General features: G+C 39.5%; 1 protein-coding gene across 1 annotated transcript in view; it reads right to left on the bottom strand.

The window, feature by feature from the left end:
* TAOK3 (TAO kinase 3) overlaps positions 1 to 16,963 on the bottom strand; it is a 140,573-nt gene that overhangs the window by 22,123 nt on the left and 101,487 nt on the right. Inside the window, exon 14 of the mRNA XM_063454181.1 lies at positions 8,487 to 8,723. Coding sequence (XP_063310251.1) covers positions 8,487 to 8,723 — 237 coding nt within the window. The remainder of the gene's footprint in view (positions 1 to 8,486; positions 8,724 to 16,963) is intronic.

Genomic DNA, 16,963 nt, shown 5'->3' with positions numbered 1-16,963 from the left:
ACAATATTATACCATAGGTATCTAATTATCATGAGAGTGCACCATTAGCTCATGCTATTGCCACAGCAGTAGATGGACAGTAGTGGTCAGTTTAAATTTACTATGATATAGTTTTGATGCACACTTCCAGCATATTTTGGCCTTTCACGGCGGACTCCTACATCCCTCCACTCAAATCATTTTCTAAAGCTGCATACACCCACCTCTTCTATTTTTACCCAGCTGGGATGTGATACCTTTAGCAACACAACCACACTCCGAAGAACAATGCAGCAATGCAACAATTAGGTTTTTTCACTAAACACATTTTAGAGAATTTAATCCAAATTGCAAAATATACACAAAAATAATCAAGCTGTGATGATAGCAGAGTTGGGAAAATTGATACCATGGTAGCGGATTTAACTAAAAATATCCATTTGGTTTTAGTTTATTAAAATTCTGAGTTATGTGGATAACCCTATAAGACTCCAGAAACTAACACTCCCACTGTTTCTGCTGCCTTCACTCATTGAGACAGAACAAGTAAACATGTAGCACCAAACACAGATTGAACACTTTTTTTGTCTTCCCAATATATCACAAGCTAAACAGCCATACACTACTACTGCCATTTATATCAAGGTATTGTGCATTGCTCTTTGTAAATCGACTATGGAGGAACTGCCTATGCTTTTTCTAACTTTTGAAGACCTAAAGAGGACTATTTCTATGTTTGTATTACTTGCTCACAATGCTAATTCTTCACAGAGTGCGAATGGAATGATCGTATTCCATCAACATTTACTTTATTTGTGGCCTGACTTACTTGGATGTATACAGTCTTTCAGATGTGTCATCACTATGTTCTAAGAACTTCTAAAGCACCGGAATAGGGTGGTTCATTATACATAATGGATCACAATGGACGGATTACCAGGCCTTTTGATTGAGGTTTGTCACTGCTACACGATCGATGAAATTGTAAACTAACAGATTGTTACATTGAAATGGTTTGCTGTTCAACAATAATATTTTTGTATGTATTGCATTACATCTGTTTCAATTATCCAACAAAGCTGTATATTGAAATTGTGCAGACTTGTGTATTGCCTCTACCTCATACTATGGTTAAAACCCCTTCAGTGACTTACCTGAATACAGCGCCGAGGTCCCACGGCGCTGGGTCAGGCTCCGCCCATGCTCCTGCCCCAAAAATGAGTCATTAGTTACATGTGAGTTTAGAGAGGAAGAGGTTCTATTTCAACTGTCAAAAGTAAAGACAAATAAGTCAATGGGGCCTAATGGAATACACCCAAAGTTATTAAAAGAGCCTAATGATGTACTAGCAAAACCGTTAACTGATTTATTTAATCAATCATTGTTAACGGGAGTAGTCCCAGAAGATTGGAAACTAGTGAGTGTTGTGGCAATTCACAAGAAAAGTAGCAAAGAGGAGATTAGCAGGGACGCGCAAATCGTATAGGCTGATGCCTTGGACATGCAGTTCCGGGCGCTGGGCATGTTGTTGTTTTTTTAGTCCTGCTTTGGGCTAGCAGCAAAGAGTTAAAGGATTTTTTTCTCCCCCCTAGGATCCAGGTCCCCTACACAGCTGCAGGGGTCTTACATCCTCATTTGAGGCATCGATGTATGTCTGCACAATGCGCAGGGCCGGCGTTAGGGGGTGTGCGAGCTGTGTGCATGCACTGGGCGCCATGCCCACAGAGGCACCAAACAGCCGGCACAGTATGCAATAACCAGGGTTTGCTCTATATTAGAGTGCTCTGAAGGGGAGAGTTTGCACCCCGGCTTGCCGGCCCACCCTTAACTCTTTATTGACCAGTGAGTAGATTGCGGATTTTCCTCATCCGCCCCTATGTATGCCTGACAGGGATTGAATGATCAGAGAGCGCTTCAGTTCTGCACCTTTGCCAGGTGGAGATAGCGCACACTTTCTTGCGAGTTTCCACAGCAGAGCTCTGAAACCTTTAGTGCGGATCTCAAAAGGAAGGCTCCTCTCTGCACCAGCATAACTGAAGCACTGGCAGAGACCACCAGGAGATCAGCATTCCCCCCTCCCTGGACAAAGGTATGCGAGGGGGAATTAACTTTAATAAAAAAAAACAAAAAAAAAAAAACATGAAATTATTATTATTATTATTATTGCAATTTATATAGCGCCAACAGATTCCGTAGCGCAATTTCTCTCCTACCTATGCTACATACCTACCCATCGTACACTACATTCATATCCAACCCCATTATGTTCCCTACACATACTACATCCATAACCTGCCCTACACACACACACACTATGTGCCCAAACCAACACTACATCCATATCCTGCCTTACACAGACTACATCCCTACCCCACACTATGTGCCCTACCTACACTACATCCCTATTCCACCCCACATCCATATCCCATCCCACACCACATCCCTATCTGCCCTACCCCACACTACATCCATATCCCACCCAACACCATGTACACTACACATACTACATTCCTAAACTGCCCTACACACATTACATCCCTATCCCACATTAATATCCCATCCCACACTATGTGCCCCACACACAGTACATCCCTATTCTACCCCACATTGTGTGCCATACCCACACCACACTATGTGCCCTACACATACTACATCTCTATCCCACCCCACAGCATGTGCCCTACCCAAACCACATGCCTATCTCACCCCACATCATGTGCCCTATACACACACTACATCCTTATCCTGCCCTACATACAGTAAACCCCTATCCCAGCCCACACTATGTGCCCTACATACACTACATACCTATCTCACACCACACTATGTTCCTTACACACTCTACATAACCTACAAACATACACATTATATCCCTATCACACACTATGATGTGTTCCCTACATCCATAGCTCCTTGTCTTTCCTCCTCCTAATACTGATCCTCCTATTTCGCTCTCCCTTCAAGTTTGTGGTACCAACGTGCTGTCTTGGCGTCATACTTTACTCTGGTCTCACCTTTGAGCCTCACATCCAGCATGTTGCCAAATCCTGTAGATTCCATCTTAAAAACATAGCCCGCATCCGCCCATTTCTTGCACCAGATACTACCAAGGAGCTTGTCCATGCTCTAGTAATTTCCCGCATGGATTATTGTAACCCTCTCCTGATTGGTCTTCCCAATAGCCGTACTGCACCCCTACAGTCCGTAATGAACGCTGCTGCTAGATTGATTTTCCTCTCTAGTCGTTTCTCACACACCTCACCCCTCTGCCAGTCGTTACATTGGCTTCCTGTATGCTATAGGAGTCAATTCAAGGTACTAACTCACACCTATAAAGCACTGAACAACTCTAGCCCCTCTTATATCTCCTCACAGATCCATAGGTATGTCCCTTCTCGGTCTCTCCGCTCTGCCCGTGACCACCTCCTGTCCGTTTTCCGCACTCGTACGGCCAACTCGCACTTGCAGGACTTCTCGCGGACGGCTCCCTTCCTATGGAATAGCCTGCCTACTGCCATCAGACTCTCCCCTAGTCTTGCATCTTTTAAGAGGTGCCTTAAAACCCATCTCTTTAGGAAAGCTTATGGCCTCCAAGACTAACCCCTTCCTCACATACCTGTCTCTTGCCCTCTCCTAAAGGGCAGCCCACCTTATTTGATTGCAAATTCCTGTCCTAATGTGTTTTACACCCCACCTCCTATAGAATGTAAGCTTGATTGAGCAGGGTCCTCTTCAACCTATTGTTCCTGTAAATTTTATTTGTAATTTATTTGTCTATTAATAGTTAAATCCCCTCTCATAATATTGTAAAGCGCTACGGAATCTGTTGGCGCTATATAAATGGCAACAATAATAATAATACACCGTGTTCCCTACACACACTACTTCTCTATCGTGCACTACACCAGTTTCCCTACACACACACACACACACACACACACACTACATCCCTTCCCACACCTCACTATGTTCCCTACACACACACACACTACACAACCTACACAAATACACACTATATCCTTATCTCACCTCACACTATGTTCCGTACACAAACTGCATAACCTACACACTACATAGCTATCCCACCCCACACTATATTCCCAAAGTTTAATGTAGTGGTTCTGGAGCAAAGGGATTTACCCTGTAGGCTCAGCAGTGTAAGCACTGCTTATTCTGTAACCTAGCATGTCAATGGATATAAATCGCCTCATAAGGTTGCCTTAGTTAATTATAGTTATATTTTTTAATAAAGTAAGCTACAATTCTCATTTGGAAAAGATTCTGTTTAAGTTCATTACCTACTTTAATTTGTTGATTGTTTTGATTAATATATTTAATATAATTTTTGTATCAGGACAAGTAGATTGTCATGGCGGAAAAGTAGACCGGGCAAACGCTTTAGTCCCTGGACAAGTTTTTTTTTTTGTTTTTTTTAAACAGAGCTGAACTATTGAATCACTCTGTATGGGACTTTGTAAGCTTGTTTGATTTTCCTGGATTTCTGACCTGGTATTGTCCTGATTACTTTGTTAGCTGGATGTACCAACTTATTGGCTTGTTTTACAGACTACTCTGAATTCTGGATGCCCCTGACTCTGGCCTGTCCCTGTGCACGCAAAGCCCAGTCAATTTAGAAAAATTGTTTAAAAGGCATGCCATCATGGGGGCAATTATCTTGCTTAGGATGCCATGTTCGCTCACAGTCGACATAGATGCAGATAATTACTTTTTAAAATGTTATTTAAAGTTAAAAGGGCATCTAATCTATTTGACCATGTAACTTACCAAAAACCAAAACAGAAAAAACGGTTTGTGCAGATAATCTTATATTCATGAGACAATGTGTACTAAAAAATTAGTTTATTGCACTAACTCATATCAGGCTTATGAAATTTCCTGTGAAAATTGAATATGTGTGTGTAAAAACACACAAAAGGGAATATGATCACTAAATGGGGCCTGCATTTGTGATAAATTGGCTGGACCATACAACTCAAATTATGCCATTGGGAATACCCTGGGATGCCTATATTTAATCATAGAATAAGCTATCATGGGGGTAATTTTATTCCTGGTCTGCCATATACTCTCAAAAGTATCACTGGCCCAGAAAATCACTTTGTCAAAGTTTCAGCTTTGAAAAGGGCATCTAACCTATTTGTTCCTGTGACTTTTCAATCAAATCATGGAAAACTGGTACATGGTGGTACGGTTATATTTGTGAGAATGTTAAATCAATATATTCAGTCTTTATTGCACTAACTTATATCAGGGATATGACATTTACTATAAAAAATAAGCTTGTGTGTGAACAAAGGGACACTATAGTCACTAGGACAACTACAGCTTATTGAATTTGTTCTGGTGAGTAGAATCATTCCCTTCAGGCTTTTTTCTGTATAGACTGTGTTTTCAGAGAAAATGTTTACATTTCAGCCTAGTGATAACTCCACTGGCCACTCATTAGATGGCTGCTATAGGTGCTTCCTTAGGCAGTGCACTGCCATTCAGTGTCTCCACCCTCTGCATGCAGACACTGAACTTTTCTCATAGAGATGCATTAAGCATTAATTCAATTTATCTCTTTCAGGAGATGCCGATTGGCCAGGGCTGTTTTGACTTGTGCTGGCTCTACCCCTGATCTGCCTCCTTGACAGTCGCAGCGAATCCTATGGGGAAGCATTTTGATTGCCGACATCAGATTTGGTGGTCTGAGTCAGACAGAAGCGGTTCAGGGGCAGAGGAAGTAGCTTCAGACTTGAATACAAGTATGATTTTACTATATTTAGGGAGGCAAGGAGGTTAGATGGTGGTTTTAACACAATAGGGTCAAAAATGCACGTTTGTCTTCCTGACCCTTTAGTGTTCCTTTAAAGGGACACTATAGTCAGTCACCAGAACAGTTACAGCTTATAGAATTTGTTCTGGTGTGTAGAATCATTAACTTCAGGGAAACTTCAGAGAAATGCAGCGTTTACATTACAGCCTAGTAATAACTTCACTGGCCACTCCTCGGATAGCTGTTAGAGATCCTTCCTGGATCATGGCTGCCTAAAATGCATCCAAATATTCAGTGTCTCCACCCTCTGCATGCAGGCACTGAACTTTCCTCATAGAGATTCATAGATTCAATTCATCTCTATGAGGAGATGCTGATTGGCCAGGGCTGTGTTTGAATTTTGCTGGGACTGCTCCTGATCTGCCTCTGTCAGTTTCAGCCAATCCTACGGGGAAGCATTGTGATTGGATCAGGCTACCACTTCTGCTGATGTCAGCAGGCAGGTCTAAAGGAAAGAAGTAAGATTTTACTATATTTAGGGAGGTATGAGGGGACCAGTGGGGCTAGATGGTAGTTTTAACCCTATAGGGTCAGGAATACATGTTTGTGTTCCTGACCCTATAGTGATCCTTTAATATGAATGAGGTAAATTATGGCTGAACAGACATATAGCTCAAATTCTAGTTTTTTGGGGGGTACAGAACGTGGACAAATACCTCTGTCCTTAAGGGGTTAAGTTTCGGTTAAAAATACAGCTTTGATGGCAAATACCGAGAAGAAGTCTATGGTCAATTACAGAAAGAATCATTAGATTAATTGTTAAAACAACTAGATAAGTCTATTTGTCTGTCCATTCAGTGATCAATCAATATATTTACAATTGCATAAACAGGGCAAGACTAATAAAAATATAGTATATTAGGTAAACAAATCGCTTTCAATCACAGTCTTTAAATTAAAATTCCATGCTTTATTGAAGACATTTTAAAAGTTGTAGGTCTTGCAGATCTCCAAGGATTCTATTTTAAATTCTGGTTCAATTAATCAGGCCATAAAAAAGCAGTGCTTTTCTAATAAAAGTATTTTAGGTATCAGTTATTATTTTAAGTGTTTAATACTCGTTATTTGATACCTGATACAAGAATATCTTTAGCTAATATTGAGAATATATATTCCTTAAGCGGTAGATGTAATTTTATTACCTAGTATATAATCTTTTTCTGATTGTGAATATAGCAAGCAGTTGCAAGCAGTTTTATTTTTCTTTATATTGATAATGTTGTCTTGATAAGGTGACACAATATCTTATTCAGCACCAAAGCACTATATCACTTTAATAATTGTCACTTATATAGTTACAGCACTTTATACTCTGATGGATTTTGCACTAACACTTTAAACAGCAGTAAGCACTTTACTTCTATATATTGATTTCCACACACCATTGTCCTATGATGCCCTTAGGTGTTTTACCACTTATAAAATGTCCTATTACACTATATCTTATAGTAATACTAGCATGTATGATTGTAAGCTTAAGTCATATCACATGTCCATAGCGCGTTACTATGGTAACAATACATAATGTTAGGTTAGGGGGCGGGTTAGGCCCCCGCACATGCGCTTAGGATAGAATCCTGATCGCAACACTTTATGTTTGGCTGCGTTTCTATGACAACGCCTGCCACATACGCATGACGTCACGTTTGGGGGCGGAGTTTCGCCTCGCACATGCGCACATTTCCGGGTTAGACGCCGGCCACAACACAGAGCACCTGGGGTGAGTCTAGTTACATGTTATTGTAACCTATATATGTATACACTGTCTTTTGCACACTGTCCATATAATCCTGATGAAAGTCCTCAAGTAGGACTGAAACGTTGATTGATTCTTTTAACAAGACTGATTAAAAGTACAATTTTATGGAATCCGTGAGTGCAGCCTTCTATTACAACCATTTGGATATTTGGAGCCCTGGTATTACACCCAGGCTTGGGAGTTGGAGTCTGAGTGCAAGGTACAGTTGTCTCTCTCTCTATATGTGTGTATATATATATATATATATACACACACACACACATATATATTTCAACAAACTAATGGTCCTTTTTCAAGACAACCTTGAGAAAGGACCATGAGGGATTCGAAAAGTTGTCAGCTTTGCAGTGATCAGTGAATAAGACTTAACGGTATATAATTTATTTTTTATTTTTTTTGCCTGAAGAACTGAGTGCCCACATTTCTGGAATTATGTTGAATTATATATTGCTATTCAGTAGTTGCACCCAGGCAGAAACTGAAAGTTACATTAAAGCCTGCTACAGAGTGAGTGACGGCACATCTGTGTGATGGTCGTTTTAGATTAGAGAGAATGAGTGTAAAAATGTTGCCCCTAATTTGTATAGAATTAAGGGCAAACCTAAACCATTCTATTTACCATATTTCAAAAATACATTCCCTATAGAGCACTTGAGTAAAAGTTAAACACATGCTGGTAAATATAAGCATTTTAAAAAGCACCTAATATAGAAAATTATTCTTGATCTATATTTTATAGCACCAAACAGAATAAAATGCATAGAATATTCATTTATCATAATAATTTTCTTATTTTTACCTCTACCTTGTTGAAATATTTGGAAATATGGACATAAATAATAACTAGCTCAAATACAACTCCCTCCTGTTAAATGTGATTTGGGTAGATCGCTTGAAAGTGTAACCTACCTCTTTATCCATGCCTACGATTTGCCTCTTGGAAAGCTTTTCCAGCTCGATGGACGAGTTATTGGCATGAGTCTCCACCTCCTTCTGCAGCTTAAGGCGGTGCTCGTCCATCTCAGCCTTCAGCTTATTCTCCAGGGCGATCAGCTGCTTCTGGTGCTGGCGCCGCATCCGCTTATATCCTGACATCTGTTCCCGCAACTCGTTCTCCTGCTCATGCTCATGGATCTGCCTTGTAACCTATGGCCAAAAATAAAATCAATCAATAAACCACCGATTAACATTGGTGCGTATGAAATGCTGCTCATTTGATTAGGTGTTTTAGATGACAGAAAGAAGAAAGATCGTTTCCCAAAGGAAAATGACAACAGAATGTAAATGGTTTTTAGATTTATTAAGGGTTTCATTGTTAAAAGAAGCAATGTTTTGGAGAATCTTTATATTTTACCAACATGCAATAGACAAAGCTATATATTATAATAATAATAAGACTTCCAATTGTTATATATTGTTGGTAATACAATAAAAACACAAATTAAATACATTTCAGGCAATCCAGATCATTCCCAAGAGTTTTAAGAGTTATTTTACCATCAACAATCTAGGCTACCTAGATATTGGGCAATCACGGATGTTTAATTGAAAAGATAATGCAGGAAACTGTGATCTAGTGAAGATGTGGAGTATTCTAAATCAGTGGGGCCAATCAATTTGATGTGTCACAGTGGTGTGCCACATACCACTACAAATTGTACAATAAACACACTGAATTCAGGGCTTTAATAGGCTGAATGCAATCCTTTAAAATGTATGTGTGTGTGTGTATCATTAAAACGGAGATTAATACATAGTGGAATTGTCACAATTAGTGTTGTGGAGTTGCAGTCAGAATCAATAATTGATTTTCTGAGGTAAGTAAACAAATGTAATAACTCAGACTCAATGTACCCTATTTGTTGGCGTATAAATAAACCACAAACATTAGAGGTGTAATATAGGTTTGTGCCAATATGCGCCAAATAAAATAACCCCTAAAATCATGTGCAACTTATACACCAGCATATACAGTAAATCGTAATAGGGTGATTTTACTATGTTTATAAAGTATATAATAGAATATTGGGAGACGGAGGCACCATAAATATAGGAGTTGGAGTCAAAGGTTTTGTGTGCTGACTCCACAGCCTTGGTTGCAATGGCAAAACAAGAAACCAGAACAAAATGTGACAAAACCCAACGCATTTTTATTAAAGTATATCATGCAAGGTTTCGTCTCATACTGATCATTTCTCAAGCTGTGTCAGCCGAAACACTGCACAGTATATTTCAATTCATCTGTCTTGGATTATGCCCAAGTTTCTACCCAGTCCTGTTTTCATTATTTGTGATTGAAGAGTAGGCACCACAGGGCTGGTGGCACTTGCACTTTTGCTGATGTGTTGCATGACTACTTTTTTTTTTACAATGGCAAAAAACAAAACAAAATAAAAAAACAACAGCGAAGGAAGTAAACCCTTAGGAAAGGGGAAGGAAATTAGTGTCATGTGTGAACTACAAAAGAAGCCCTGTCTTTTAGTTCTTATTGCTGCACCAGTGTAGAGTTGAGATAGTTAAAGGTAAGTGTAAACCTAAAGGGAAGTCTCCAAAACCCATTATTTCATGTAGTTTAAAATAATGCATTTACAAACACTTCTCTGGTGAGCCTGGTTAGAACCCTACAAAGGACAAGATGCAATTTACTTAGACTAAGGGAAAATATGTTTCACCTAAAAATGAGTAAAGTGCTTTGTGTTTCTTCCACAAGCAATCACAATACCTAATTCTCTATCGATAGAGGTTAACACATTTAAAAGATTTCTTTAAAATCTGATTACTTTGGAGTCAAGGAAGACTGTTTTCTCCCTGTTTTTCTAAATAATTGGAAAACATTTTGGGTGTTTTATCTTATTTTGTATCAATAGCAAATACAGCTATGTGTGAAAGATTAAAGGGATACAGCACTTTTGAAGTGGATTTGGTGCTTAGAATGTCAGGATTCTCTGGCATGTCCAGACGGTAAAATATCAACAAATGTTTCATATTTATCCATCTCTGTTGGGAACCTGTCCGGTCTGGTAAAGTACAGCAGAAATTCATACTTCTGTGTGATTTTGTGAAGTTGAGACATTACTCATTGGTTGAGAGCGGTCAGCTGACTTCCCGGCCAATGATGCATCAGCTTTGCATGAGTTGGTATAATAATGCGGAAGTATTTACTACTTTATCATTCCAGTTCAGTTCGGAAGTAGTGCAGGCAACTGACAGATACAGGTACAGTGAGGGGAAAAAGTATTTCATCCCCTACTGATTTTGAACGTTTGCCCACTGACAAAGAAATGATCACTCTATTATAATGTTTAATCTAGAAAAACATGTCAAATAAGTTATAAATTGATTTGCATTACAATGGGTCAGACTTTTCTTGTAAGTGGCCACCAGGTTTGCACACATCTCAAGAGGGATTTTGTCCCACTCCTCTTTACAGATCCCTTTCCAAGTCATTAAGGTTTCGAGGCTGATGTTTGGCAACTCTAACCTTCAGCTTCCTCCACAGATTTTCTATGGGATTAAAGTCTGGAAACTGGCTTGGCAACTCCAGGACTTTAATGTGCTTCTTCTTGAGCCACTCCTTTGTTGCCTTGGCTGTGTGTTTTGGGCCAATGTCATGCTGGAATACCCATCCATGACCCATTTCCAATGCCCTGGCTTAGGGAAGGAGATTCTCACCTAATATCTGATGGTACATAACCCCATCCATTGTCCCACTGATGTGGTGCAGTTGCCCTGTCCCCTTAGCAGAAAAACACCCCCAAACCATAATGTCTCCCCCTCCATGTTTGACGGTGGGGATGGTGTTCTTGGGGTCATAGGAAGCATTCCTCCTTCCCCAAACACGGAGAGTTGAGTTAATGACAAAGAGCTTGATTTTGGTCTCATCTGACCACAACACTTTCACCCAGTTCTCCTCTGAATCATTCAGATGTTCATTGGCAAACTTCAGATGGGCCTGTACATGTGCTTTCTTGAGCGGCTGTTCCACGATTTCAGTCCTTCATGGTGTAGTGTGTTACCAATTGTTTTCTTGGTGACTATGATCCCAGCTGCTTTGAGATCATTAACAAGATCCTCCCGTGTAGTTCTGGGCTGATTCCTCACTGTTCTCATGATCATTGAAACTCCACGAGGTGAGATCTTGCATGGAGCACCAGACCAAGGGAGACTGACCATTATTTTGTGTTTCTTCCATTTGCGAATAATCGTACCAACTGTTGTCACCTTCTTACCTCGGTGATGGTCGTGTAGGTATACAATCTTGCCCCTGACATTCTTGGACATCTCTTTGGTCTTGGCCATGGTGGAGAGTCTGGAATCTTATTGATTGCCTTCATGGACAGGTGTCTTTTATACAGGTAACTAACTGGTATTATGAGCACTCTCTTTGAGAGACAGAATAAAAAAAAAAAAAATTCCAGAAAAATGCAAAAATCCAGAATAAAAACCAAAAAATCTTTAAGAACGTGCTCCTAATCTCAGCTCATTACCTGTATAAAAGACACCAGGGAGACAGTAATCCTGCTGATTGGTAGGAGATCAAATACTTATTTCACTCATTGACATGCTAATCAATTTATAACTTTTTTGACATATGTTTTTCTGGATTTTTTTTGTTATTCTGTCTCTCACTGTTAAAACACACCTACCATTAAAATTATAGACTGATCATTTCTTTGTCAGTGGGCAAACGTTCAAAATCAGCAGGGTATCAAATACTTTTCTCCCTCAGAGTATATATAAAACCGTTCATAAATGGTTTGATAGATTACACTTTGGGTACCCAGAGGATACCTGGCACCATAACAACCACTGTGGTTATGTTGCGTAGATGCTTAAAGTACCTCTTTATTTATTTATTTATATTTCCCTTCCAAATTTCACATTATAAGCAAACTGATTAGGGAAGATCTCTAGCTCTGCACAGAATAGTAAGATAAATTTATGTTTAGTTTCTTGCAAGAGCAGAAGAAACTTTGGCCCTCTTCATATCATCCAAGTGTTTTTAGTTTATTTTTACACCGATTACCAACATTGTATTTAGCATTTTAATCCAAGGCAACCATTCATTTAAGAAATAGTGATTCTTTAATTTAAGAACAGCTAACATAAAGAGATACGGTACTTAAATACATTTGCCAATATATATGAACATCTTGTAAGGTAGGGTACCTATAGTTACTTCTAAGTTGTCTAAAGAAGGAGAGTTTTTATTGCAGCCTGTTGGTTGCAATTCGTTTATAACTGTGTATTTTCTGGTCAATGACTGATATATGATTTCAGACTATCAAATTACAAAGGACTTCACTCCAGAAGAACCAACAGAAGTTCCTGCTGCTGAGCTCTCTGGGATGGTACTGAAGGCGGGCAGCAGTGCCCAACAGATCCCAGCCAAAAAAATCAAACTGTTCAAAAATGGTAATTACAGTGCATGTAGCATTAAAATAGCCACAGCTGCAGCATGGCTCTTCATTTCAGGCCATCTAGGACATTCATGTCCTAGCACAACTCTGATAGTAGGGAGATAATCAAAATGCACAGTCGCAGTCACACCTTGATAATGTCAGCATCTGAACGAAGTGAAGTGGTGTCACTCCGTTCCTATGCTCCCTAGCCTGTGCTTCTGAGTTTCTATAGCAACCACAGTGCATGCAATGTGGTTGCTCAGCTTATGATAGCAGAAGAACCGCTTGTGTGAGGTCTTTTTTCTGCTCCTCCTCATCAGTCAATGCCTCAGCACATTGTGGCATTGACTAACAGCTAGGAGAAAAGCCTATTTTTCAAATAGGTTTTTCTCTTAATCGATAGATTTGCAAGCAAAACTGCTAATACAATGTATTGATAACATTTTATGCTCAATTTAAGTTTTAGAGGAGAACTGTTACTTTGCTGGAATTTACACCATTAAAGAAAACTTTGAAAATCACTTATAACTTGTTAAACCTTTTTCATGTGATATGCGGTTTTCTTTTAAATTTATATTAAGATTTAGCAAATTCTGGGGGGGGGGGGGGGGGAGGAAAAGACACTCCCGTATCCCACTGCCGAGCCTCCAGAGTATAGAGGTCACCTGGACTGGTTAAAAGGGGGTAACCCTGGAAATTGTAGAAAAAAGGAAGAAAAAAACCCAAAAAGGGATGTCTTATATAAAGACCGCCCAGAGGGTAAATACCCAGTCCAATCTCAACAGAAGTATAGTTGCCAAAAAAATAAAAAAGCCTTTATTGAAATCTATTAAAAACCTGGGTTATCAGTGATGGACAGAATAATATAGGGAGAAATATGTATGGTAGGAACAGGGCTAGTCAAGAGCCTAATAGCCAAAAGGAACCCTCACAAAAAACGGAGAGGGGATAGAAGGCAATATGTACTCCCATACATAACTCAGGTAACAAAGCAGTAGGAGAGAACAGGGAAAGGGAGAAACACACTCCCAACCAAACAGTAGTGCTATGCTAATACCCTATCTCCTATAAAACACCTTCGTGGGTGTTCTAATCTAAATGCTGTCATAACATCTGAATCCCCAGGTTACACACACATGCTAGAAAAACATAAATGAAAAAGGTGCTCAGAGCAAAGTGCTCAAAGAGTATTAAAAACAGGTTCTTCTGTGTTTTTAATACTCTTTGAGCACTTTGCTCTGAGCACCTTTTTCATTTATGATGTCCCTGCTCTTGACAAAGGCGTATTGAAACGCCGAAACGCGCGTCGAGCGATTTTTGAGCCGATGCTAATTACTAATTTTTACCTTTTCACTTTGGTTCCTATCTGGTTGGGCATTTATTTTGATTTGCTTTTTGTATGTGCTGTGTTCACTAAGTGGATGGGAGAGGCGTCGATATAGCATTACGGTATGCTGAATCTACGGGGAGATAGGGACAATTTGAGGCTGCCTTGAAGTAGCAGTTAGTTTTTACCCTCACAGGTGTGAGTTAGACAGCTTGTCCAGGGCGACTTTAGGATATTGATGTGGTGTGTGTGAGGGGTTTCTATACTAGCTGCACCTTCCAGCAGAAATACCCCCTTATATTGGAGAACTACCCTCTCATTTGCGCATATTTTATGCAGGAATACTATATAATATTAGAGGTATATTTATATACTGTATACCATTCCAATATATGTGCACCCTTATCCTCTATACACCAACTTTGATATAGTTGCCATCTGTAGTGACCACAGTTCTCTGACCTTCTGTGACATAATTATCTCTGCCAAGCAACCTACATTCCCCTTTACTTTACCTATATGTATATAGTGCTCCATATTTTTGTGTCAACACTTTAGATATATGTGTTCACATTATATATATGAGCATTTCTTCTCCCCTCTCTTGCCTCTTCCTATCCATTAGTTATTCAGGTACTCATATGCTGGAGACACTCTTTGACTTATGAACAGCATTAATTTGATGACACTCTACTTACCCACCATCTAGGTCTAATCACCTGTTGGTAACGTGTTTGCCAATTTTTATCATACATATATATATTTCTCCCTTAATAAAGGTTTCAAAACCCCTCCCCTTTTTCAATGTGACTTTTACATTCAGAGGTATATATTTGAAAACGAAATATATTCGACAGCGATTTAAAAGATTAGTGCCAAGGCCTGGTTCCACTTCTGGGCTGTAACTCTAGTCGCTTGCAAAATAAATAAATGCAGTCCTCTTCTCAACCTAACAATATCAGGATTATTCAATAAAGTAAGAATTAAATTACTTTGATGAAATGTGTGCGACTACCAAATATTTTTTTTTTGTATTTGGGCAGTGGAATGACCCTTTAATATAGAGTATTAGAAAAAGGGTCCGGGCACCTTTTTTAGAACAAGTGGAACACTACAATTTTTAGACTCCCAATGAAGTCTTTGTCAAGCTTGTATTAAAACAAAATTGTTTAATTTGCATTCAGATGTTAACTTGCTTTAGAATTGTTTTTCTATCCTGCTCTCTAAATTTAACTTTAATCATGTACAGGAGAGGGCTCCTGCAGGGTATATCAAGCCATTAACAGTGCAGGGGATAGGACATTTTATATCAAACAGACTGTGCAATACAGGAACCTAAAAAGATCTAGGTTAATTTTCAGGAAGTGTTTAGAAAGGTTGTACAAGTCACGTGCAGGGAGGTGTGACTAGTGTTGTATAAACAAAGTGATTTAACTCCTAAATAGTGAGGCTGCAGGGGCATGATCTATAGACCAATCTGCTTCATTAAGCTAAAGTTGTTTTGCTGCCTTTAAAGTATTACTCTGAGCATCATAACAATTACATCTCACTGTAGAGAATGAGATGCCTAGAGCCTTTCCCCAACAGGACAGAAAACTGTTTTGCAATAGTTTGACTCTTATTTGGTTTCTACAGAGCTGCATAAGCTGGATGACAATCCTTTTGGTCATATACTGGATGAGAGGTGTTTGCTGGCTGCTCTTAGCCAATGAATGACACTGTGTGCGGAATATATACAGAACTGACATTAGGCAGGCCGAAACCTTTGTTCTAGGCTGGCTAGTTACACTGTTGGCAACAACATTAAACGAACACTACAGTGTCATGAATGCAAATGTGTATTCCTGACATTATAGCTGTAACACTATTTAGGCCCCTGGTCCCCCTCTACTGCATTTAAAAGGTAAATTTACATACCTTTATTCTAGTACTGCGCTGGTTTCATAGTGGCTGGCTCCGCTCACCTCGCCTCCTTGGTGATCAAACCTGATGATCTCAGCCAATCCAATGCTTTCCCTATAGGAAAACGCCACCCTGCGCCAATCATAATCTCTTCATAGAGATGCATTCAATCAATGCATCTCTATGAAGAGAGTTCAGTGACTCCATGCAGAGGGTGGAGACACCGACACAGAAAACTCCTCTAAGAGAAGATGCTGATTACCCAGGGCTGTGTTTGGCTGTGCTGGCTCTGCCCCTGATATGCCTCTTTGACAAGCTCAGCCAACCCAATGCTTTCCTATGGATTTAAACAACACTTCTGATAATGTCAGTCAAGCAGACAGATCAGGGGCAGAGCCAGCAGCAGACAGGAACAAAGGTAAAAGTTTACTATATTTAGGAGGTGGGAGGGGGGGCTAGATGGTGTTTTTAACACTATAGGGTCAGGAATATATGTTTGTGTTCCTGACCATATAGTGTCCCTTTAAGCTGTAGTTGTTCTGGTGACTAGAGTGTTCCTTTAAAGGACAACTGTCTGCAAATTTTCACTTATTGTTAACATTTTTGTTAATGAGGTGCATTGATTTGTTTTAAAGAAAATTCCCCTTTATCTGGATGCATTGGATTAGGCTCTGTTACCTGATCAAATGGTGCTCAGCCAAACATGCTTACTGCTGTGATTGCTCTAAAACTGCAGCAGGCAGGCAAGTTAAGAT

Source organism: Pelobates fuscus, chromosome 5, assembly GCF_036172605.1.
Source record: "Pelobates fuscus isolate aPelFus1 chromosome 5, aPelFus1.pri, whole genome shotgun sequence".
Taxonomy (NCBI): Eukaryota; Metazoa; Chordata; class Amphibia; order Anura; family Pelobatidae; genus Pelobates; species Pelobates fuscus.
Note: the sequence above shows the minus strand (reverse complement) of the source record. Positions and strands in the feature narration are given on the sequence as shown.